This window comes from Oryx dammah, unplaced genomic scaffold (genome assembly GCF_014754425.2).
Source record: "Oryx dammah isolate SB20612 unplaced genomic scaffold, SCBI_Odam_1.1 HiC_scaffold_21, whole genome shotgun sequence".
Lineage (NCBI taxonomy): Eukaryota > Metazoa > Chordata > Mammalia > Artiodactyla > Bovidae > Oryx > Oryx dammah.
The window spans coordinates 76204908-76230720 of NW_024070205.1; the positions used below are offsets into that span (position 1 = coordinate 76204908).

At 55.9% G+C, this 25813-nt stretch overlaps 1 protein-coding gene across 3 annotated transcripts in view; it reads right to left on the reverse strand.

Moving 5' to 3' along the window:
* Positions 1-14612: 14612 nt before the first annotated feature.
* The window catches only part of NFASC (neurofascin), a 95321-nt gene continuing 84120 nt past the window's right edge, over positions 14613-25813 (reverse strand). For all 3 annotated transcript variants that reach the window (XM_040262996.1, XM_040262994.1, XM_040262998.1), the window contains 3 exons: positions 21669-21800; positions 19294-19363; positions 14613-15841 (listed from right to left, as the gene is read on the reverse strand). In XM_040262996.1, coding sequence (XP_040118930.1) covers positions 15610-15841; positions 19294-19363; positions 21669-21800 — 434 coding nt within the window. In that variant the 3' untranslated portion in view covers positions 14613-15609. The remainder of the gene's footprint in view (positions 15842-19293; positions 19364-21668; positions 21801-25813) is intronic.

A 25813-nucleotide genomic window follows, 5' to 3' on the forward strand; every position in this document is an offset into this window, starting at 1 on the left:
GAGGGGCCCTCAGCAGGAATGCGAATTCACCAGCTGTTACTTGCAGAGCCCCCAGAAGCAGCAGCCAGCTCTCTCTGGAAGCTTCACAGACAAAGAGGCAAGGGCCTGAGGGTCTGCAGGAAGCCTGCACTTCCTCCTTGCGGAGAGCTGGGCGGCAGGACGGCCTGCAGCAGGTGCGGTTGCCTCCTGGATGCTTACGCTCACCGGGGAGAGGGAGCCGGTGTGCGCACCGCGTGGCTGGGGTAACCGAGGAAGGCGCAGACCAGAGCTGGCTGGCCGGTCCCACTCAGAGGCAGGAGGCTCAGACGCCATGCTTCTAGACCTATTAGAAGAACAGAAAAGGAGCGGATGATAAGCAGTGTCCCAAGAGGGGATGGTTTTAATTGCAATGTGGAGCTAATTTAGACTCAAAGAAAACGCTTTCTTTTCTTTTCTTTTTTTAAATTGGGGTATAGCTGACTTTCAACACTGTGTTAGTCTCAGGTGTACTGTATAGCTGATTTAAAATACTGTGTTCGTTTCAAGTGTACACACACACATACATACGTATGTATTACGAGTATTTTCCATTATGGGTTATTATGAGATATTGAATATAATTCCCTGTGCTACATAGTAAATCCATGTCGTGTATATATTATATATATAGTGGTGTGTATCTGTTAATCCTAATTTTACCCCTTCCCACCCTTCACCTATAAGTTTGTTTTCTGTATCTGTGAGTTGGTTTCTGTTTTACAAATAGATTCAGTTGTATTATTTTTTAGGCTCTGCATATAGGTGATATCGTGCGTCACATTTCGTCTTTCTGTGTCTGACTTACTTCACTTAGCGTGGCATTCTCTAGGGTCGTCCACCCAAAGAGAACTTTCCCACGCCGGGAGGTCAGCCAGGGGAGCAGTGAATCTCTGCGGGGTCAGGGACCTGCCTGCCTGCCCTGGAGGCCTGGCCTGGCTGAAGCCCCCCCAGTCGGGTGGTCCTGGGGCATCGCTCTGGCAGACCCCCTGCTTTCTGGCCCCTGGAGCTGCAGCAGCTGAATTAAGCATAGGAGACTGGGGGGCGGGAGCCAGGGACTCCGACACTCTGGAGGCCCCTGGGCATGGGCCAGGGAGCCCCCAGAGGAGGCGGTTGTCTGGTCCACCCTCGGAAAGTGAGCCGGCCATCGTGAGGGCCGCTCGTGACTGGGAGCCGAGCAGGAGCGGAGGGCGAGGGGCAGCAGAGAGGCGAGGGGTCACGCTCCTCATTTGCTCCGGTGCCATCCGTCTCCTTGTCACAGCTCTCTCCAGGGGGCCAGCCGGCGACAGATGCGCCCCTGAGGAGGGGCTGCCGGCCTCCTCCGCACCGGCCGCCGGCTTCTCCCCGGCCCCGCTCCCCTGGAGCCTGCTGCATTGTTAGCCGGCCCCCCCGGGGGAAAGACTGCAGATGGAGCGAAGCGGGTGTCTGTTTTGTTTTGGGGGCGGAGGAGTCTCTGAACCAAGAACCTATTTGTCTAATGAAGTTGTAATTACTCCCGGGCTCACTAATGGGATGAAAACCCGCGGCTCCGCTAAAGCCACTGATGGACCCGCGTGTGCCTGACGGCCCTGCAGAGGGTCGGAGGTGGGAAGGGTGGGTGCTGGACAGGGAGAGGGCGCAGAGGCTGTGCTTCCGGGAGCAAGTCACACCGGCACGGTCCTCGGTCCAGGATAAGAGGAGATTCCTGAGAACCATCATGCCCCCAGTTTTCCCAAACCCAGCACAGCTCCCAGCTACCTGGTTTGGTGGGAGATAGAGACAGCTGAAAATCCCAAACTATTTCTACCTGTCTTTAGAATGAATCTATCCTCAGGTTTGTACATATTTTGTTTCTTCTAGAAAACCCCTCAGCCCTTTTGGATGCGGTCCAGGTGAGCATAATGAGAAATGTGAGCCTGCTTTTGCCAAGGAGGGCTTGGCTAAAAGGGAAGGCAGGGCCAGGGCATTCGCTGGGGGCCGGGGACTTAGTGTTTGCTGGGAAATGAGGGGACGGACCGGGACTCACACTGGCCTTCACTTTCTGCAGGGCTGTTTCCTGAGGGCCAGGATCTTACTTCCCATCCAGGGATTGAACCTTGCTGCCCTTCTACCAGGGGCTAGAGGCTAGAAGCCAAATTTCTTGATTCTTACCCCATTTAAAAGCAAAAACGCTTCAAGGAGTCAGAAACTGCAAAACACGCACAAAGTTTATTATTAGAGACGCAGCCCAGTGTATATGGGAGCACACAGAGGAACATTTATTTTTGTCCGAAGCAGCACAGAAATACACACTGGGAGAGGAGTGTGGAGCACAGTAAAGTGATTTAAATCACCAATATAGGACGGCCCTTCGGGTCTTTGTTTTCATTTGGCCAATTACTTGTTTCTTCCTTCACAGCTGACAGGTCCTTGGACCCTCCCCAAGATGCACGCACAACTTTCTGCTGAGACGGGTCCCGCCGCAGAGGCTTACAGCTGCCAGGTCCACACTCATTACAGGGTGGGCGCCCCTCCCCTTTCGACCCCCAAGAAACCTTCCTGCACGTGTGCAGAGGGAAGTCTCCCTTGACCTCAACAGAGGCCATCTTATCTCTTTGCTTCAGCAGAGCTTAGCTTCTGCCGCTAGCTTTGCCCTTGGAATACCTGAGTGAGAACGACATTTGAATTTTACTCCGCTTGACAGAAACCCGCCGTCCAGCCCAGGGGTCCGTGCATTTCCTACCTCAGGTCCGAGCCACATGCACAGAGTTGGGAGGGCTGGGTCCGTCCAGGAGCCCCTGCCGACTGAAGACTGCGCTCGCGGCCCTTGCGCACCCCCGGCCCGGCCCACGTCCCATCGCAGCAGCTGGCCTGTGGCCTTGACCGCAGCAGGCAGCCCAGGGCATCGTCATGTGGAAAACTTGGGGAGGAGGTGCGTGTGGCTCGGGAGGAAGGACTTTCTGGCTTTTGTTTCTCGTGGAGGCTGTTGCTCGGCTTTGGGAGGGAGAGGGATAACGGATTTTAGCTTCTCTGGACTTTGGAGCTGATGGCATCAGTGATGGTCTCTGACAAACACCCCTTCCTTGGTGACAGATGTGTCGGTGTGGAGCCAGAAGGAGCCCTGAGTCCCATCCCTGTGGCCTGGACGGGTGGTTCCTCCCGCTGAGCTCAGGCGTTGGCTCCTCAGTCTCAGGGGAAATGGCCCCAGGGAGGTAACCGTACCCGATTCCAGTCTGGCCGAGTTCTGCCAGGGGGCCATTCTCTCTTGGGACAGATCCAGGCCTTCCGGATGTCTAGCCTATTCCTCTTCTGTGGGTTGTCTGCTGGGGAGGGGGTTGTGCTGTGTCCTAATGGCTAGGCTGGAGAGAGCAGGGGCAGGAAGGAGGGAGGTTCAAGATGGACAGTTCTTTCCCATAAATGAGAGTAGGTTCCTTGGCTTTCAAGGGAGACAAAAGCACTTAGGGGACTTTGGGAAACTTAATTAATGGGGCTGTAAAATGAGCGTCTAGCTCTCAATATCCATCACCAGCCGTTACATCCAACCTCTTGGAACCTGGTAAACCTGCTTTTAGGAAGATAAATACTGCCCGCTGCCATCCCCTCCCATCTGCCCCCACACAGTCAGCACCACCCAGACTAAACCACTAGCTGGACAGTAAATACAGTCATGCAGACAGCTTGAAGACAAACGGGCCTGCTCAGCCTGTGGGGACCACCCACTGCATGTGAGGGGCCACAGAGTTACAGAGTCACGGGCCGCTGCTCCTGCCCACCAGAGGCCTGCAGCCTGGCCAGGCGTGGAGGAGACAACTTGGGCACTTGTGCCGAAGGCTGGGGCAGAGGGAGGGGGAGGTCAGGAGAAGCTCTTTGGAGAGAGATGGAATTGTGGGCCAAGGTACTTATGAAAGGAAGGACTTGAGCCCCCCTGGGAGGATGGGAAGGACTTTCAAAGGAAGGAATCAGGCTAGGGAGAACATCCTAGAAGGCAGAAGAAGGCAGAAGTATAAGGTGATTCGTTCATTTATTTAAATTTAACAAAGTATTATATAATACTATGCATCAGGCATTTTTCATATTTTAACTAATTTGATCCTTGGTGTTGTTTAGTCGCTAAGTCATGGCTAACTCTCTGAGACCCCATGGACTGTACCTCTCCAGGCTCCTCTGTCCATGAGATTCTTGAGGCAAGAATACTGGAGTGGGTTGCCATTTCCTTCTCCAGGGGATCGTCCCGACCTAGGGATCAAACTTGCGTCTCCTGCATTGGCAGGCAGACTCTTCACCGCTGAGCCGCCAAGGAAGCCAAATTTGATCCTTACAGCAACCTAAAGGTAGTTACAATGATAATCCCTGCTCTATAGATGAAGAAACTGAGGCAAAGCAAGGTCAGGTAACCTATCTGCAGTCACACAGCTGGGACCTTACTGACTGTCCACCGAGCCCTGGCTCTTTCTCGGTACTCGAGGCTGACTTGTGGGAGGATGCATGCCTCGGGCTTCGCTGCCCCTCGTCACGTGGCCAGGGGCTGTAGGCACCCACAGCCCTTCCCTGGGTTCTCTGGCTTTCTTGGAGTGAGTTCAGGAGCCCACATGTGCTACTACAGCAGAGCAGAGCAGAGCAGAAAGGGACCAACTGCTGCCGGATCCCGTGAAGAGCTAGCAGGGGCCACTCAGGCATGAAGCCTTGAAAGCAAGATGCCAGGGCTAACTCTTCACAGAGACACGCATTCACACCCGAGTGTAGCTGTGAGAGCTGAGGGGTCAGGGTCAGAAAGCCCTGACGGCTGATTCTGGCTTCGTCACCCACCTTGGGCCAGAGATTCAGCCGCATGGAGCTGCAGCTACCTCATGCATAACAGGACATAAAGCTACCTCCTCAGAGGACGGCTGTGAGGTTAAGAGACCATTTGCGTAAAGCACACAGCCTCTGCCTCGCGCAGTCGGCCAGCATCAACGTTATTAGTTACTCTTCTCCTGAATCACTTAATGTAGATGCACTGTGACCCAAATGCCAGCTGGTGCCTCTTGCCTCTTTGACATCTATGTATAAACGGCTTGCTGCTACTGCTGCTGCTGCTGCTGCTAAGTCGCTTCAGTCGTGTCTAACTCTGTGCAACCCCATGGACTGCAGCCTTCCAGGCTCCTCCATCCATGGGATTTTCCAGGCAAGAGTACTGGAGTGGGGTGCCATTGCCTTCTCCCATAAACGGCTTAGTTGCCTGCCAATTCCATGGTCTGTGGAAGTCAAGGTCTCCCATAATTCTTGCTAATTCCTGAGGCCTTGTGCTCTGACCTCTACATTCTCCTGTGGTCTCTGCTTCCCTTTGCATCAGTTTGGATGTAGCAGTCACCAACTTTGCTAGTTTTTATAAAACATTGACTCACACAAAGCTAATCCATCAATTGGGTAGACTTGACTGACAATTTGGGGGCAGTGGGTAGGAACTCTACATCCCAGAGTTCCCAGGCTTTTCCTTGTGGATCCTCTAATCTAGGGGTCCTCAAACGTCAGTCTGCTTCGAGGGTTTGTTAAAACACATATTCCAGAGTTTCTGAGACAGTATATGGGAGTGGGGCAAGAAATCTGCATTTGTGATAAGCTCCCAGGTGATCCTACAGCTGCTGGTCTAAGAACCATACTGAAACCACTGCTGGCCCGGGGACCACACTCTGAGACCACTGCTGGTCCAGGGACCCACTATGAGACCACTGCTGGTCCAGGGACCCACTCTGAGACCACTGCTTGTCCAGGGACCCACTCTGAGACCACTGCTGGTCCAGGGACCACACCCTGGGACCACTGCTGGTCCAGAGACCCACTTTGAGACCACTGCTGGTCCAGGAACCCACTCTGAGACCACTGCCGGCCCGGGGACCACACTCTGAGACCACTGCCGGCCCAGGGACCACACTCTGTGACCACTGCCGGCCCGGGGACCACACTCTGATATCACTGCCGGTCCGGGGACCACACCCTGAGACCGCTGCCGGCCTGGGGACCACACCCTGGGACCGCCGCTCTCATCTTCCTTCTGCTGTCGCCGTGCCGCAGCTCTCTCCTGCCCTGGATTGCTCCGGAGGCCTCAGACCTGCCCCCTCTGTCATGCAGACTTCCCTCACTGCTCTCTGGGAACTCCACCCAGGTCAGTCCCAGAACCCCCCACCAGTAGGATTCAGCCCTGTTAGAGGGCAATTGTCATTTTAAATATCTCCTCAGTAATTTTTGTTTGTTTGTTTGTTTCATAGTGATCTACTCTCGCCTGCCAGCCACAGCCCACCCTTCCTTAGTTCTCTTGAAGCTGAGTTCCTGTTGAAGATAGGATGAGTGCCTATGGAACCCTGGCCAGGACCCTACCAGACCCATCCCTGTCTACACAAAGCCGTGCTTCTCTGCTGCGGGTCTGAGGCTCCCCCGCGGCACGCGGGGGGGGGGGGGGGGGGGGGGGCGCGGGGGCTGGGAGCTGGGGCTGCTGGGCCGCAGCTGTGGCTCCAAATTGCTCAGAGGCCCACTGCCTGGTCCGCAATTCGGCAGGAACCACATCAAACAAATGGGCTCTGATGCATTAAGTGGGGAGTGGGGGGCTGAACTAGGCCCTCCCCCCCCGCCCCCCCTTAATGCGGTGTTCAGCGGCAGAGGCTGCCTTGATGGGGGGACCATAACGAATTCCCAGATTCCACCCCTTCGGGGGCAGCTGGGCGAGAGGGGGTATAGCCTTCACTCTTAATAAAGATTGGAGGATGACTCGCTCCCTCCCACTGGGTCAGTTAATCCAGCTCCACACTGGGGATTAGCATTTCTAATGGGCTGGGAGGCACAGCCTTCAGAAGACGGGGATGAGGGATGACAGATAGTCTGGGGGTCCCTGGGGGCTCTGAAGGGAGGCCGGCCTCTCTTTGTTTGGACTTAGTTGAATCGAGGTCCGTGTTCTTCGAGTAAGACAGTTGCTTCATCTCTCTACTTCCGTGCTCTTGAGTGGGGGCTCCTGCTCTAAAAATGGTACAGTGGACCCCCCAAATATATCCAAGTCCCAAATCCAAATATCCAAAAGGATGACACAAAAGTTTCGAATTCACCTGGCTACTTCTTTTCTTCAAAGGCACAGCCGTGTCATCCATTCATCCATATTCATTCTATCCTTACTGCGTGCCAGGCTGGCCTGCGGATACAGAGGTGGAAAAACGATATTAATTCAGGCTGTTCATCACTTAGTGAAAGAAGCAGAAAATAAGTGTTGTATGCTAAGCCCCTGGGAGAGACGTGAAATAGGTGTTCTGGGGGCTTAGACAGGGAATCTTAACCAGACTGCTCTGTGTGTGTGTGTGTGCGCGTGCGCGTGTGCATGTGTACTCGTGCGGCCACAGCAGAATCAGAGAGGACTTCCTGAGACAGCGTCCCCTGCACATCTTGTTAAGGACACGTGACCCAGCATGGAGGCCACAGCCTGTCTTTCAGGAGCTGAGATGATCTGTAGGGGAAATGTGGTTAGAGAGATTTGGGAAAGACGAAAGAGCCTAGAATTAGGTGTTTCAAGGCCTGGTTGTGAGCATCAGATTATGAATTATCCAGTTGGACAGGTGTCTGTAAAGTTGAGAGGAGAGTATTTCAAGCCTGCCAACTTTGATGATAATGCATTTATTGAATCCACAGTTATTTAGCCTGTTGTCCTGGACATTGTCACATTGCTTTTGCTTACCCGGTCATTTCCCTTGATAGTCTGAGTTTTCTGAGGACTGGAAATCTATCCTACTTATTTTATGTCATTAACTGGTCCAGAAAAAGTTATTAATAGGTGCTTTTTGAGGGGAATCAAATTGCCAAAATTGAGAAGTCTGAGAAATTGCATGTCAAAGGCACTAGAAATAGCTTGAAATGGCTAGAATTTAGGGTATATGTGAAGAATAGTAAAAGTAATAAATAAGACTGCAGAGGTAAGGGTCAGATCATGAAAGATCTAACATGTCAAACCAGGGAGTTTAGACTTTATCTTATTGTAGCAAACTTGAAGTTTTCAAGTAAAGGAGTGACATGATCAGATTTGTGTTTTAGATCTTTTGGCTACAGTTTCAAGAGAGAGTAGGCAACACTCTTGGCAAGGAACTGTCAGTTCAGCATGAGGCTGCGGACTAATGCTGGGGACAGTGCAAATGAACACAAGGAGCAAATTTCTGAGATAGTTTGTGAACTTGAGAATGATAAGATCTTTCTTGCATTAGAACAAGTGCACAGGGAAGTTCAGAAGTGGTGTGTGATAAACCCAATGAGTTATTCAGAAGGAGCTAGACCTGGAAATACGTTCTTATTTTAATCTAGTGAAGCAGTAACTCCTCAAGTCAATGATCTTTCCTGAGGGAAGAATAAATACCAGTGGCTTGGAACTTGGTGGTTCTTTGTCCCAGAGATCTGGGTCTGCATTTGCAGGGGAACCTTTTTGCCTCTATTTCCCATTACTGCCTGTAAACCACTAGTTACCTTTCTGCACAAGCAGAACCGCTGTATGCCCACACTGTCCTGAGGAAAGGGAGGGGGCTGACAAAGTCTGGGTGCCTCCCTCCCCATCCACCCTGCCTGGTGATGGTCTGCAGCCACTCCTCAGGGAAAACGCGCACTGCCGCGGGCCAAAGCAAAGGAAAGGAGGCGCGGTGGAGCTGGAGCCGCGTTCCTCGCCAACAGGGGCCCCTCTGGCTCCTTCTCGTCTCTCTTTGCTCATTGGTTGATCTTCCTTTGAGTCTATTTGTTTCAAATTTAATTTTATTTTTAATTGGAGGATAATTACTTTACAGTATTGTGATGGCTTCTGCTGTGCACCAACGTGAATCAGCCGAGTATGCTCATGCCGATTCCTCTCCAAGCTCCCTCCCTCCTCCCACCCCGTCCGCCCCGCTAGGCTGTCTCAGAGCACTAGCCCTGGGCTCCCTGTGTTACAGACAGCCTTCGAGTCTATTAGGAGGGGCTTTTGCTTCATCGTAAGCAGTTTTATTCATTCTTTCAACAATATTTAATTAAAATCCAACAATATTAAATTGCAGCAGACACCAGGCCAGGCATGCGATGGTGCGCTTCCATCTCAGGGCAGGGCTGCGCGGGCGGAGCGGCCAGCAGGCACTCCTCGCGCCCACCCCCCCACCCCTGCCTGGCGCTCCTCTAGAGGCAGGGGTGCAGCAGCAAGCGGGCAGCTGCAGGGAGTCAGCAGTGTCTCCTCGACCGAGCACGTTTCCGTGCCTCTCCGTCTACGCTGGAAACACAGACTGTGCCAGTGAGTTTTCCAGGATATGACCAACTTCAAAACGGGGGCTGGTGGGACTGCCCTGGTGGTCCAGTGGCTAAGACTTCACATTCTGCATGCAGGAGGCCCAGGATCAATCCCTGGTCAGAAAACTAGATCCTCCACGCTGCTATGAAGATCAGAGATCCCACGTTCCGCCACTGACTCAGTGCAGCCAAATAAAAGACAGGCGCTGCTATCACAGAATTCTGTGTGTATGCTGCCTAATGCCCATGAAAAACCCTATGATTCATTTCTTTTTATATATAATTTCACTTTTATTCTTTTAAAATGCATTTTGGCTGCGCCGGGTCTTCGTTGTTGCGGGTGTCACTGGGTGGGGGTGGGCCGTCTCGTCGCGGGGTGCAGGCTCTGGGGTTTGGCCGGCAGAAGTGGCGCACAGGCTTAGTTGCCCTGCAGCATGTGGGATCTTCCTGGACCAGGAGTCAAATCTGCGTCCCCTGCATTGGCAGGTGGATTCATAACCACTGGACCACCAGGGACGCCCCTGTGATTCATTTCTGTCATTAACCCCCAAACATCCCTCTTCTAGCCACCAACTAAGGAAACTGAACAAATTACATGGCCAGAGTCCATTATGAACAACTTTTATTATACGTTTAGTGTTCTCTATACAAAAGAAATCAGTTTTTTTTTACAGTGATTCAAAAAAAATTCTGAATAATTTGGCCTTTCCATTGCTCATGCAGTCAGTTTATAAGTCCACATATTAGATCGTCCTCTACGGCTCAGAAGCCTTCCCTGCTGAAGGTCGTGTATGACACCCTCAGATATGCATCTGTCGCTGACAACGTTGGTTAATGCAAAATAACTCGAAAAAAGGAAGGAACACGATGTGAGAGGGGTTAAAACAAGGTGTGCCTTGGTGAGTTAAAATATTTAGCCAATGGGAAAAAAAAGATCAGACCAACGTTTGGGTGTGTGGGTATGTGGGAAGGGATGGAGACATTTGGAAAAGATTTCCCCGCTGAACGAAACAAACTGGAAAATGTGTGTGCTGGGGAGGCTGCAGGGCCAGAGGTCCCTGGGGCCAGCGTGGGGGAGGGAGGGGCAGGACATAACGGCCACATCACAGGCAACCAGTGCTCAGAGCAGGAGGGCGCGAGGCTGGCACAGGCTGGGAGCCGGGCGGGGACAGCTGATGAGGACACTGAATCGGGGAGTCAGAAAGGACAGCAGGGCAGTCATCCGACCTGCATCCTCTTTGAAAGAGAAACAAGAGACGTGCACAAAACTCCGGATTTCTTCTCCCAGAGTTTTGTGCTTATTGCTTCACTGAAGTCTTTGCATGTGCTGCACTCCAGCCCGGCAGATCCAGGGGCAGAACTTCCATGGCCCTGCTCCCCATCAGCGCCCTGCAGCCAGGGTGGAGGGGACAGAGCCCCCCAGGCCCCTCTCGCAGGGACGCAGTATGCTGGGGGCCCGATGCATCAAGAGGCAAGAAATGCCACCCGAGGGGAGAGCTTCATGGTGACAAACACCAATCAGCTGGTCCCTCTTCTCCTGAACAGCACAACCGGTTCACCGTGGGCTGGCAGACTGACTGACCTGGGACTCAGAAAAATCCTGTGATTTCATTTGTCGAGGTATAAGGTCATGTGGGAGAAGCAGAAAAGAATGTGGGCCAGATCTTAAGTAACATCACTGCGTCCAAGGCGGGAACACTGCTGTTTCCAGCTGTGCTGAGATGAAAGAACACTGGACAAGGAGTCAGAGGGCCCGAGTTCAAGGCTGGACCTCACCTCCATCTACCAGCTGTGTGACTGCAGACAGTCCCTTCCCCTCTCTGGATTTTACTGTACAATGAGTCATTTCAATGAGTCATTTCAATCAGATCAGCTCTGTGGTTCCCCTGCATGCTGAAATCTGATCCTGTTTAAGCTAGACACCTTTGTACCTATTTCACTTCCATCCTTATTATGATGAAACCACTATTTAATACTAATAGACCAGTATGGGGCACTGGTTTTGGCTTGAGACGCTGTGTGGGGGGGTCTGGCAGCTTCCCTGGATGGCTGTCCTCCTTTCCCCATCCCGTTCTCAGTAGTGGAGGGAGGGTAAGCTGGGCAGGCTGGGCACAGCCATAGTTCGGCATGAACTCCCACAGGTTGCCCCTGCCTGTCCTAAAGAGGGGCTGCCCAGGAGTTGGGCTCTGCAAAGGCCACTGAGTGTCCTCCTGTGATTTCTAGCTCTTTGCTTTATTTGTTGACTCCTCTGATTTATTTTAATCAAGGATCTCCCACTATGCACCTCTTAAGCCCACCACCTAGTGATCAACCAGGATCTGCAGGGAGGTTTCCTTCCCCGGGACTGAATCACAGCACGGGCCGGGGTGTATGTGCTGCTGGCGGACTGACCAAGGCGTCACAGACGGAGCGTGTGCTGCGTCCTCCCATGGAGATGCCCTCCTGCCCCCGAGCTGAGAGGCCAGGAAGGCTCTCTTCAGCCCTTAGTGGAGCAGCCTCGCAGAGACTGAGGCGAGGGTGGGAAACCCCCACCGCTCTCGTCACACGGCTTTTGGGGATGCTCTGTGACTTGGCCCTGACCCTGCTGAGGGCTCCAGGAGCCTTGGAGAGCTCGGCTCATGCTGTTCCCAGGGAGAACTCCCTCTCCTTTGGATCAGACTCTGTCCTGGGTTTGCCCACAGGAATTGCCCAGACGGGGTCCAGCGCGGGCAGCCTCCTACCGCTGCCCCGACACTTCCAACACACTTCCCCACAGCCCTTCACACTTCATCTCTGCGTCTGGGAGTGGACTCAGCCTCTTCCAGACAAGGTCACGCTCTGTACTGTTCCTCCTGAAAGCACTACCCGGTGACGGAGCCTCGGCCTGCTGCGTGTGCATGTCCGTGCGGGTGCTGAGTGTGAGCAGGGGAGGCCCTCCCTTGGCTGGAAAAGCCACAGACATCCACGGATCTGTTTCCAGCCCTCTTCTAAGGCTAATTGTGTTCAGGGAAACCACGAGGGTACTCTCTGGGCCCAGGCCACAGATGTCCTCGTGGGGAGAGCAGTCCCGACCCCGGCAGCCTCTCGGACAGGTGAACGTTTCTCTAGGCCTTGGGACTTGCTGGGAAGGGGGCCAAGGCGATGGCCAGGGTACAAGCGTAAGCTCAACCATTTCCTCAAAAGCAAGGCAAGGGGCGAAGAGGCCTTTTCACCCCGACCCTGGCCAAGGGGCAGGCACTGTCCCCTGGTCCTGCAGGGGTGTGCTCCCTAGAGACTGGCACCCGGTCCTTTAGCTGGGCACATGCCCCTCTATGGGGACAGGTTTTCAGAGGAGGGGCTGACTAGGGGAGACAGAGGCACCAAAATACAGACAAGTCAAGCAGCCTGCCCCAAGCGCGACGCAGAGCGGCCCGGGAGGACCGCTCCCGTCCGGCCCAGCCTGGGTAAGCGAGCTGTCCCCACAAGGACCTTCCCTTCAACCTGCAGCCACGGGTGGCTCGAGCACACAGAGCGCTCCCATCAACACCGCCTGTCACAAGGCTTTGTGCTGAGGACAGGGGCCGTGGCTGCCCATCACCGCAGTCTCCAGGGCTCAGGCCAGCTTCTCCTAAGCATTTCCGGAGCAGAGAGACGGACGGACAGCTGAGAGCAGGAGGCGCCATGGCTGAGCCCCGCGGGTGGACAGGGGTTCAGGCTGGGGATTTCCGGAGCTGGAAACGGCCTACACTTCCGCCCCCTCCCCTGCCCCCGGCCAGGCAGGCCGAAGCACCAGTGGTGGAGCTCTCTTGGCATTGCGGTGGGTATGTTCGGGGTGGCTCTTGAGCACCCTGCTTGGCAGGGAGCACTGGACAATACTGCTCTCCAGCTGAGCCGGGTGGGCTCGGGCGCGGGCTCCACGGAAGATGCACTCTCCTCGGCCTAACCCTGCGGCCCACACAGCCCTCTGGGCCCCTGCCATCTTCGATGGGGGTCGACCTGGCCCCCACCTGCCAGGAGGGCGGCGGTCACGTGGTATGTGGCTCTCAGCACAACGGTGCACAAGGGGGCTGGTGGCACTGCCTTCACACACGAGGGGGCAAGCCTGGCAGGACATGGAGACAGGCTGAGGGGTCATCACCCCCCGAGCCCCGGGGAGCAGAACCCCTCCCCGTCATCGGCCGTGTGAAGGGCTTTCCTGAGGCAGGGGGATGGTGTGATGACAGCTCACCGTCCACCCTGCTCGCAGAGCTTGCTTCCTGCGCAGTGAGTGCGGACAGTGTGATGTGGAGTGAAGGCCTGAGTAACGACTGCTCTGCTCACATCCAGAGTGTTTCCCAGCTCACAGGCACACCTCCCTGCCATTCCCTGCCCAGGCTTCGGGAATGCCCAGAGACATCCAGCCAGGTGGGGGGGTGAACGCCCGGGAAGGCGCCCCTGAGCTAGCTCCTCAGCCCCTGCCGGTCACCCTGTCCCTCTAACGAGAGCCCACCCAGGCCTCCTGCCCACACACCTCCCACGGCCTGGGCCAGTGGAGAGCTGCCTGCCCTTCGGTTCAAACAGCATAGCTGGTGCAGCTCAGGGCTACCTTTTCTTATCTGCAGAGTACATGTGTCTAGGGGCTTGACCTTCAACTGACCAGTAAGTGACTCAAGCATTGCTAATACCTTTGTGGCTTAAACATGTGGCAAACGAGGCTTAAATAAGGTCTCTGAAGAACACAGTGCTGCTCCTGCCCAGGTGCCCGGGCAAGCAGCCGGAGGCTCCCGGCAGAGGCTGTGTCTGTGGCAGGCGGTCCAATCTGGGGGTCAGCTCCACTCTCCTAAAAGCAACTCTAGCTGCAGCAACAGCTGAAGGGCTACCCTTAGGCTCAAGATCTCTCTCTCTGAGGCTAGGTACCTTTGGTTTCAAAATGGAATAGGTGGGGAGGATGAAGGCAGAGCCCTGGGTCTCTGAGAACCGCAGGTCTTTGAGTGTCTCCATCTGGGGCACGTTTTGAGTGGCTGCTTCGGGTTCTGCTGGGACGCTTGCATAGGCCGCACCGCTCTCGAGACAGGTGTCACTGGAGGCTTCAAGGCTTGCAGGGAGGGGCTGCGGAGCTGGGGACTGCAGGGACAGGTCAGAGCTGCGTAAGGCATACGAAGAGCCCTGCCAGGCCCTGCTCTGCAGCACCGAGTACCGCGGTCCTGCGGGGGCTCCTGATCGTGAACACCCTAAGGAACGGACTCGCAGGCTCAGTCCTGGGGGTCACTGCGCCCCATGCACACACCATAAAACACCAGATTCACCGTCACACAAAACCGATCGAGGAAAGGCTACCTGCCAGACAGGCAAGGGGAGTGCAGATCCACCCCCAGGCACACCAGCACAGTCTTTGCATCGTGGGGTCCATCTCCTGGGGGGCAGCAGCACAGACCCTGACCTGGTGCGGGGCAGCCCCCACCCTGGATGCGGGGGGCGTGGTCCTCTGCCCCACAGCCTGAGTCTCACTGATGAGGAGGAAGGCAGTCCAAACCCAGCCCTTCCCTTCTCTCTCGAGGTGGGCACGGCTCCCCAGGGACCAGACGCCTGGCTTCCTTCTGCTTGAGGTACATGGTCACCGGAGCCGAAGTCCTTCACCTTGGTGCCCACTCCTGTTCCTCAGACGCCTTCAGTCAGCACAGCTTTTGTCTCGGACGCTCCAGAGCAAGGGGCAGGGTGAGAGCGAGGAGCAAGAGGTAAGCCCACCCCCACAGCTGAACCAGAGCCAGGCGAGGAGGCCTGACCCCCCTCTCCCTCCCTGCCAAAAATACTGTCGTTTCCCAGAAAGGCGCCAAGCCCAGCTCAGCAGCTGACAAGATTGAGGCGGAGGGGTTGGGGGCCGGGGGAGGCGTGTGAAGAGAAAGGCATCCTTGGGAAATACATGGGCCCAGCAGCGGTTTGAATACTATAGCTCTTCTGTACGTTCGCTTACAGATCAATCCTTTTTGCTTATCTTTGCAGTTTCCTGGGGGAGAATCCGCCTATCGTTTCTTTTTTCAGGGGCATTTCTTCAAAAGGAAAAGAAAATGGACGTGTTGGGTCTGGAGGGGTAAGACTCACAGCAAAAACAGAGACAAGAAGGACTGTAACCAGCGGAAACCTGGTGAGTGTGTGTGTGGAGGTCGGGGCGGGCAGTGGGCGGAGGCCTGGGGTGACCGTGGGGCTGAGCGAGAGACCGGGGCTCCCTCCGGCGGAGCTGAGCCGAGGCAGCAGCTTGCCCACGGGGGGCACCGGGGGGTCATCGGGAGGGGGCTTGCGGTCGGCTGGGCAGTCGCTGGTCCTCACAGCTCGGCTGCCTCTCATGCTGTCCCCCGTCCCTGAAGGTGGTGGCGGCTCTGGGGCAGGTCTGCAGCGGCTCTCTCCCCCCTCCCCTCCTGCTTGCAGAGTAGCGGTTGTGCCTGCAAGGCTCCGTTAGGCCAGAGAATAGATGGCGTTGACCGGCGACGTGGCCTCCGAGCTCTCGTTGCCTTCCGTCTCCTCCTTGTCCTTCTTGACCGTGTACTGGCCGATGAAGGAGCCGTCCTCGTTGAACTGGCCCTCGCCGCCCTCGCCATAGTCCACCAGGCTGTCGTCGCTCTCCTGCTGCTTGATGGTGCCGTCCAGGGACGTCTGGCTGCCCTGCAGGGGCTTGTTGTCCTCGTCACTGGACGGGGAGAGACAGAGGATCAGAGCCAGCCTACTCAGTGCCACCAAACCCCAGCCGGAAGGGAGAGGGCCTCCAGCCGTTCGCTGCTCAGAGGACTGGACCCCAGGATGACCCAGACAGCCCTCACTTGCTAGCCCTGTCTGGCCAGGTCTGCAGAGGGAAGCTGAGGCCAAGAGAGGACACTTCTCTAAGGCAGAGGGGCAGGGTGGTGCTGGGCCAGGATGCCAGCATGGACCACACTCCTAGACGCCTGGGCGTGGGTCTTTTCTGTGACACCGGGCTGCTGGCTCTCTGGGGTGGAAGCAGCGCCCCCCCCCCCCAACCCCCGGCGCCTAGGAGGCAGAGGGAACTGCTTGTGGACCAGTGGGGACAGGAAGGGTCAAAGAAAGGGGTCAAGGACTCTGGGTTCTGGTCCCGTGTCCCTGCGGCTTTGGGAAAGCCCTTCCTTTTCACTGGGGCTTAGTCCTGCCATCAATAAGTTTTATCTAGCTCTGACTCTGTGATCTGTGACTCTCTCTGGAAAGACTGCCCTTGACAAGAAGTGAGAGTCCGAGCCTGACAGAGACAAACCCCTCCCTGCCTTTCCTCTTCTCTTTCCCCTTAGCTCTGGTTTATCCACAGAAAGGTGCTGGTTTCAGGGCAAGTGGAGGGAGGTGGGAGGGTGTGCGTATGAGACAAGAGGGCCGGCAATCAGAGACAAAACTAGCCAGGCGCGGAGGACTGTGCCCAGCTCCCTCGGAGACCCTGCAGGCCCTGCCCTTAAGCTCCTCTCATGCAGAGAGAGCTGGTCATTACAGTGGCATCTGCCTGCTGGGGTGCCTGCTGTGCCCCCAGGGAGGGAGACACCCGGAGGGGGTGGGCAACTGCTCTGGCACCGCATCCCGTCCCCCGAGGCGGGGACCAGATGCTGCACTTCAGAGGAGAGAGAGGTCCCAGCAGGCAGGAACACAGCAGGCCAGGCAGGCTGAGCAGACACCCCGTAGCCCACCCCTCTGCCCCAGGCCACACCTAGCCGTCCCTGGGCTTGTGGCAAACACTGTCTAGATTGTCACTAGAGTGAGAAGGGAGTTCTTGCCTCAGCACCAGGCACAGGCAGCTGCCAGGGGTGGGGAGGACTGCGAACCAGAGCAGAGGAGCTGGACACCAGCAGGTGGGAAGCTAGCAGCCCACCCCCACCGCGCCGAGCGAGACACCCCCACTGCACGCCGAGGGACAGTGGCCCTGTCTCCTGGCCTAACTGACGGCAGAGCTGCGGGAAGGGCAGCTGAGAAGGAAGTGGGCCTCCAGCATCACATTATCTTTGTTCAGGGGGTGAAATTCATGTTTTGAAAACCAGCAGATTCTAATGACCAAGCCCCTTAGCCCACTTGCCACTCTATTTCACAAGCACCCTCTCCCGGGGCTCTCCACACCCGCTGCAGGGCCGTGATGACTGTGTCTGTGTGATTCTTGTGAACTCCAGGCCCCCAGGCTACATGCAGGCACTCTGGACGGGCTGGCCCAGTGGGCGTGTGGCAGTGGGAGAGGGCTTCACCGTGTCAGGTTCTTGTGGGGAAAGCCTACATCCGGGAAAGGGCTGTGACTTTGTGGTCTAGGCACCCGTTCGCCTCCCTTCCAGAAGACCTCTGAGGACCAGGCAGACAGACCAGGGAGGGAGAAGCAGAGAGAGCCCCACCAGAGAGGTGCTGGGCAGGGGGGTCCCAGACGAGCAGGGCGAGCCCGCACCCCAGGCTGTCCCGCCTGGGAACCTGGTTTCTCCTCTAACATACTGATTTTCGCCCTTTCCAACTTCCGACTCTTGGACTCATCCAAGTGGGGCTCCAGGATGGATGCTGCGGGGCCCCCAGAGCCACAGCGAAGGGGTGTGCATGTGCACACGTGCGTGTGTGTGCATGGGTGTGCTGTGCAAGCCCGTGCGTGCACGCACCAGTATTTGTGTCTCCGGCCTCACAGTCAGTGGGGCTGGGGGTGGGAGTGGGGAGGAAGCAGACACTTTCACCCAGCAACTGTGATGTCTGGGACGAGAGGTGCCCAAGGAAGCGGCTTCTCTGAGCACAGGTCCCTGGGCCCTGCCCTCACGCCGCCTCGGGGTACACTGAGGGTCTGGGGAGAGAAGGCTCAAGCTCTCTGGGACTCATGGCCAGAGAAGGACCCTTGGCCCACAGGGAAGCTGGGCCCCACGAGGGGTGCTGAGGCCGTCAGGGAAGGGCCTCTCACACTTGCCCTTTGGGGGGCTTATGAGGATGCAGAGAATGGACGGATAGACAGTCTATAAGGCACAGACATTCCCCAGCCTGGGCCTTGATCCTCTCGTTTGGGACACAGGCGCTGGACCAAATGCTGTCCAAGGCCCATTCCAGGCTGCAGCCCAGAGATGTCATTCTAGGTCCTGACAGAAAGCCCCAGAACACCGCTCCCTTCATCCCTCACCCAGCTGAGTCTCAAACACAATACAACTTCCCCGTGTCGTCACCATTTTCAGGGCCGGGGTGGGGTACAGGCAGAGGGGAAGCTGAGGCAGACGGCTCCTGTGTGGGCAGCGGCTCTGCTGCCCGTTGATCTGATCCTGTCCGAGAGGCTGCTGACGGGCAGTGTGGCAGAGGCCCAAGACAGGCTAAGGAGAGGTCAGAGGATGATGGGGTGGCCTGGCCCAGAGAGACTGGGTTGGGGTGGGCTCTGATCTGAGCGCTTCCTCCCATCGCACCTGGCCAGGGAATGGGACCTCCAGGACTCATTCTGCACTAGTCCTTTGCTCAAAGCACCCTTGCCATTAAAATGGACAGATGGCAATTCTGTTAAGCCAGATACAAAGGCCTGTCCAGATCTGAGTGGGAGCATGGGTGCAGGACAAGGGCAGTAGCCGGACGCTGGGCCCCAGCCTCCCCAGTTCTGCACTAGCACACAGTGGGGAGTGCATGAGGCTGGGCCAGGCCACTTCCTCGTCCGGGCCTTGGTCCTCTCACTGGGAACATGGGCGCTGGACCAAATGCTGTCCAAGGCCCATTCCAGGCTGCAGCCCAGAGACGTCATTCTAGGTCCTGAGGGGAAGGCTCAGAACATCGCTCCCTTCACCCTCCCGTAGTTGAGTCTCAAATATAATACAACTTTCCTGTGTCATCATCATTTTCAGGGCTGGGGTAGGGTACAGGCAGATGGGAAGCTGAGAGCAGAGCTCATTTCACAGCAAGAGGGAGCCTGGGGCTCGCTTTCAGAGCAAAAAGGCAGAAACATACATACAAAGAACACAGTAAACCTGAGTTGTGCAGCTGGATGAATAAAACGCTGTTCATCAAACGAGTGTGCGTTGGGTGGTGCTCCCGCCACAGGCAGAGGTGACGGAGGACATCCACGTGGCGGCCTCTGAGCCCAGCTGTCAGCCCTGAGGGCAGGAAGGAAAACCCACCAGACAGGGGTGCTGAGCGGGAACAGGAGTGAAGGGGACCGCGCACCTGTAATCAAAGGAGCCATCCTCTTCTTTGGGGTCTTCAGGGCCAAGGGGCACATCCTTCTTTTCTCGTACTTGGTCAGGAAGAGAAACAAAGACACAGAGGTGATGACTGGCCCCAGAGGAACAGCCAAAGACGCGGCCTCTGGGTTCAATACCTCTCTTTCTCAATACAGCACCAACCACGCCCTCTGGTTCTTGCCTCCCGCATTTAAGCAGGTTCCAAGCTAATTCCGCCGACTCCTCGCCATCATCTCCACTGACCACTGAAATCTTCCCCAACCCGGCTCACCTCAGCCTCTTCATGAGGTCTTCCCCAAACACCTGGACGCTGTCCTTTCCTTGGCAACTTTCTTTTTGCCACACTGTGTGGCAGGCGAGATCTTAGTTCCCTGAACAGGGATCCAACCCATGCCTCCTGCACTCCTTAGCACGGAGTCCTAACCCCTGGATTGTCAGGGAATTCCTTGGCACCTTTCTTAATCCTGCTCTGTGTTACAATTACTTGTGCACATTTATGATGCCCATAATAGAATGCCAGTTCTTTTCTTGAGGGTGGGGACTGTGTGTCTCTTCACAGCTCCTAGGAGAGTGCCCTGGGCAGAGAGGACACGCTGCACACGCCTCTGGAATGGAAGGTGCTCCCCTAACTGGGACCCCACTTGTCCGCGTGACTCCCCTTTCCCACTCTGCCCCGTGAAGGGCCAGCACTCCTCCCAGGCCCTGTCTAGTGCTGTGACCCTCCTACTGCAGCAGCTGCCCTGTCCTTGACGGAGCGGTCACTTCTCCTTCTAGAATCCTCTGCACCAGCACAAGCACTGGTACACCGCAGACACTTAGGTGAATGACTGTGCTTCTTTTTGAGGACAAGGCAGGATAACCACCCCTATTTTAGCGGAGGGAAGCTGAGGCCTGGAAGATGTCACATAACAATCAGCAACTAAACAAAGTGTAGAACGGACACTGGAGCCCCGGTCTCACGGCTCCCGGTTCATTCATCCTCTGATGTAAGGAAAGGAGCTCAACTGTAAGAAGAACTTTCTGAAATGGGCAGAGGAAGGTCCAGAGTTATCTGATCAGTTCTCAGCTGTCCCAGTTCCACCTGGAACAAGGAGTGAGATCAGAAAGGCCGCCCTTCCTCAGTTTTTCTTACAGAAGAAAAACAATCCCAACACAGCACAACAAAGTGAAGGACTTGTTCACCAATGTGCACGCTAAGCGCTAAGTAGCTCAGTCATGTCCAACTCTTTGGGACCCCATGGACTGTAGCCCGCCAGGCTCCTCTGTCCATGGGGATTCTCCAGGCAAGAATACTGGAGTGGATTGCCATTTCCCTCTCCATCATTCACCAATAATGAAGTATAATTTCCTGCCTTTCCTGACTTGAAGGAGTCCGTCAAGGAGTCCTTTAGAATCCTAGGGTCTGAGAGCATGTGGGCCAGAGGATGAAAATAAAACAGAATCTCCTCTCTCTGAGCTGAGTTTTAGATCTGGAGAAGGACTTGTTCACAGAGACGGGGAGAAGCCAGCACTTGGAGAGCTCAGGGTGTGTCTGGTGATGGCTCTGGGGGCAGGGATCAATTCCATCCTGCAGTCCAGCTGGACGTTCGCTCTCAGGGTCATCCATTATCCTGTCTCCCGGCACCCTCCCCACCCCATTGCAGACAGATGGCTTTCTTGTCCCTGTTTGAAAAACAATCAATATTTCCAGAAACAAAAAAGCCAGAGGTCCTTGTCCTTGACCTTGGTTTGTCTGGGCTGGAGGATCTTCAGGCCACAGAAGTACCTCTCTGGGAATCAAAGAAAAGCCCAAAGCCCTTTAAGGACTAGAGAGGGGTGGGGGTCCTCTCGGTGCAACCTACCCCCCAGCCTCTGCCTGCTCCTCATATAGGGCCGTCTGCCCCCCTGTTGAGGTATTGTGATTGCAATCCCGCCGCCGTGCTGAGCGCCCAGCTCCATGGCCTCTCATGTGTGTGCTTCCTCCGTCCAGACCTCTCCTCCCTCCAGCCTCTCTCTCTCATGGTTACAGAAAAGCATCTCTCCTTTCTCCTTCACTGGGATACAGGATCCTAATGAGATTCAGGCTCAAAAAAGCCAATTACTGAGCAGATGGGTGGTGAGTCCAGGGGAGGGAAGGTCACTCTTAATGGGAGCCAGGGTTCCTTCCATCCCCTCTCTGGCTGCTTGGACCGCTCCATCCACCCATCTCAGGGGAGCTTAATTAACTCAAGTGCTTTCTGGCAACTCTACGGTGCACAGAACAGGCAAGAGGACCATTCGTCCCAGCCTGGGGAAGGGCTGTGCTTGCTGAGAGAATGGCGACTCACAGGAGAGCCTGCTGGCCCTGTCCCCGAAGCCGGCTCCTTGGACACATCTTACCGGGGTACTTGCCGCCGCGACTCCTCTTGATGAAGCAGACGATGAGCAGGATCAGCACCAGCAGGGCGATGGCGCACATGAGCCCGATGAACCAGCCCTGGGTGGCAATGTCCGCCTGGTTGTTGGTGTAGGCTGCGGGGGAGGGCCAGAGGCACACACATGAATGAAAGGTTCACACGGTGGCAGGCAAGGAGAAGGGAGAATTTCAGCTATTTCATGGCCAGCTTCCTCCTGCAGCCTACTGCTACCACCCGGCAGCCCTCTGGCTCAAACCACCCCATTACAGGGACGAAAAGGCGAGGGGAAAGGTCAGAAAAGAGGCACCACCAAGGAAGGAGTAGAGGGAACAGAGTAAGCAGCAGAAGGCTGAGTAGGCCCTTTGGGAAGAGGACTGTCCTAAGCTTGAGGCACTGGCATTCTTGCAAGCACAGTGGCTGGGCACAGCCTGGTGGGGAAGGAAGGAAGGCCAGGGATTGACTGTGACTCCCTGTGGATGAGCGGGGCTGAGCTGGCACGCTGCCCACCTAGGAACGGGGGCTGCGGTCACACGCACAACCCTGGAGGAACACCTTTGCAGGCCGGCACAGACACTGTGACAGAGACCTGTCCTAGCAGCCAGTCGGCTGTCCCCGAAGCAGGACCTGGGCGCGGTGCAGTCCAGGGTGCCCCGTGCCCCCTCGTGTCTCTCCAACGGCACTGCGGCTAGCAGCAAAGAGGTCCCAGCGTGGCACCTCAGATGGGCCCGTGGAGGGGCCATGCCTTCAGCACACCCCACGCCACTCCACCACACGCAGAGACCCCTGTGACAGACGGCCCCTTGCCATCCCTGCCTAGACACGTGGAGGCCTGTCTCAAGGTGGGAGACCCCTTCGTGACTCCAGGGGCAGGCTGCGTGGGCCTGGAGACCGGAGGCACGTCTGACGGTGTCCTGGAGGACCCAGGACTGAAGGTAGAGATGGGAAGGGGTGGGATGCATAGGAATCTCCTGCCCTCTTCCTGTCTACGGGCTGAAGAAAAAAAGACGCAGCCTTCCATGGAAACCACGACTTGGAGGACAGGATCAGGGACAGAGGAGACCACAGGGAACCCGGGGCAGGCAGAGCCAGCAGAGTAGCCTCTGGGAGACCCAGACAATGGTGGGAACGTTGAGAGCCACGCAGCCCGAGCTGAGGCTCCAGGCCTCCTAGGGAAGAAGCACAGCGGCAGAGACGTGACCCCAGGCTGGACCCCAGGCTCTGCATCACACCATCGTGCGGGGCAGGCATCCAGGTGTGGCCTACTCTTTGCTCTTCGTGGGCGGAGAAACTGTCTCTACCTTGCTCTCAGCGTCCAGCCAAGGGCCTTGCACCAAGCTGGGTCTCAATAAACAATGAAGATACTGATGAACAAGACCTTCCCCTCTCTCTGCAGCCTGGCTGCCCAGGCAGTCCGGGATGGAAAGTTCCGTAAGAACATGGCCATTACCACGCTGATCCGGGTGCTGTGGGGGAAGTCCCACCCCTGCGTCCACAGGCTACGTCCCACACAAGATCTGAGGGGCCTTCCCAGGCCCCACACAGGATCAGATTACCTCATTTCAACCTCCAGTGTTTCTCACTACCATTAGGAAAAACTCCTCCATTCCTTGCCCTGACCCGCCGGGCTCCCTCAGTCGCGTCTCCCACCACCCGGGCCGCTCCAGACCCCCTGGCCGCTCCCACGCCTGCCTCAGGGACCTCTGCACCTGCTGCTCTGAGATTTGATGAGACGGCGGCCTCACCCAATGTCGTCTCTTCAGAGAGGCCTTCCTGGACCTTCCCAGCTAAGACAAAACTCTCTTTCCCACCCGGCCACTCTATCTGCAGGACTGCATTTGCCCTTTTCATAGCACGTATAACAACTGGCTATACTACTACTGCTAACAGCTTACACTTGTTTAAGCACTTCCTATGGGCTGACACAGCTCAAAGCACTTTCCCACAATTATCTAGTTTAAGCCTCACAACAGTCCCACAGGGTGGATTTGTTGTTCTGTCACTAAGTCGTGTCTGACTCTTTGCGACCCCGTGGACTGCAGCACGCCAGGCTTCCCTGTCCTTCACTATCTCCCAGAGCTTGCTCAAACTCGTATCCGTTGAGACAGTGATGCCATCCAACCATCTCGTCCTCTGTCATCCCTTCTCCTCCTTAAGCAGCAGTGAGAATTGCAATCCCATGGCCTCCAGAGTGAAAAGTACAATCACAGAAAACTAACCAAAATGATCACGTGGATGACAGCCCTGTGTAACTCAATGAAGCCATGAGCCACCCGAGACAGATGTTTCATGGCGGAGAGTTCTGACAAAAGGTGGTCCACTGGAGAAGGGAATGGCAAACCTCTTCAACAGTAGGAAAAGGCAAAAAGGTGCATTTGTACTATTACCCTATTTCATAGGTGAGGCGACCGAGGTGCTGAGGCCAGTGATCGGCTCGGGGCCCTGGAACGGGTAAGTGGTAGAGTTGAGCTGTGCCCCAGGCTGTCTGGTTTGAGTCTGTGCTCTTCACCACTCCACTCGGAAGGTGAGCTCCTTGAAGGAGGGACTGTCGTCCCCGGGGCTGGGCCAGAGCCCGGAACACAGGGCACTCGGTTCTCATCTGCTCCTTGGCTTCCGTCCCCTGGCCCACCCCCTCACCCTCTGGGCCTGATGGGGCTCTGCCTCCCACAGGCTCTGCGCTGCCCTCCCTTCTGTGCCAGTGCTTGACTCAGTCGCCCGCTGTGGCTCCCCTTGGCAGTTACTGCATTCTCCTGCTCTTAGTGAGCTTCGCTGGCGGAAGATGCAGACCAGGCCCGTCACAGACTCACGGAGTCATACTTCGGTGGGCCCTCCACGGCAGCCTGGCCCCCTTTCCACTCCTCCCTGCTCCCCTTCTCCCTCCCACTGACCCGACGTGACCCTCCCTCCCAGTCTGCGTCTTGGTGTCATGCTCACTTGCTCCACACTGGAGCCTCACAGCCTCTGCAGCCATCTCCTTCCATACCCGATAGGGCTCTCCTCTCTCCCCTCTGCAGGGACCCAACACCTCATCTCCTTGGTGGCTCCGTCCTGTAGGGATCTCTGAAAACTCCAGCATTTCTCAGTTTCTTCCCCCGTGCTGTCTCTCCCCTTTCTCTGTTAAACGCGCTGCAGCTCCGTTTTAAGGCATTTCTGAGGAGCCTGCCAGGCTTTTTGGCTCTCGTGCGCACACTGTCCTCTTACAGGGAAATGCTCCAACCTTCCACCATCATCACCAATTCCTGCCAGCTCCTTTCCACGCCCCACGTGCTGGCCTCCAAGCCCGCTGTACTCCGTGCCCACCCACCACCACCAAGGGCGCCTTTCCAGACTCACCACAGCACCCTGGACTCTCACTCTCACCTGTCCTCTGGCCATGCCTTTCCAAACTCCTTTCATCTCCCCTTGTCCTTCTAGCCAGTTCCACACTGCAAGCCCAGGGCTTGCTCCCGACATCTCCCTGGATCACCCATCTGCCCCTGCTTCTGCCAGCGCCTCACAACTCACCTCTAAGGGCTATCATTTACTCCTTCCAAAATGTTTCCCATAATCACGTCACTACCCAGTTCTAAAGAGTTCCACTCAGTCTGTATTTGTCAGACTCCAAGGATACAATGATACATCACACTGTTATGTTTCTAGAACATTTCAATCAAGTCAGGTGCCCTGGTCGTCCCCTTCCGCACCCTCCCCACCCTGCCCCAGAGAGCCTGGACAGCCACCCTTCCCGTCCTTCCCCTTTCCACGTTCAACCCCCTCCTTCCTGAGTCTCCGATTCCTTCAGCTCACACCAGTCTCTGAACTCCAATTTCAACCCCCTTTACTCCCCCAAGATACAATATTTAATTGCTCTGTTTCCTGGGTTCTGATGTCCAATGATATTACAAAGCCTGGAGACTTGGGGGTCCTTTGAGCCCCCTTGTCCTTAGCATGATGCTGGTCACCTAACTAGTTGTCACCGACTACTTACTGACTAATGGCCAATTTAATCCTAATATAACTATGGAGAAGGAAATGGCAACCCACTCTAGCATCCTTGCCTGGGAAATCCCATAGACAGAGAAGCCTGGCAGGCTATAGCCCATGGGGATGCAAGAGTCGGACATGACTTAGCAAATAAACCACCACCACCAC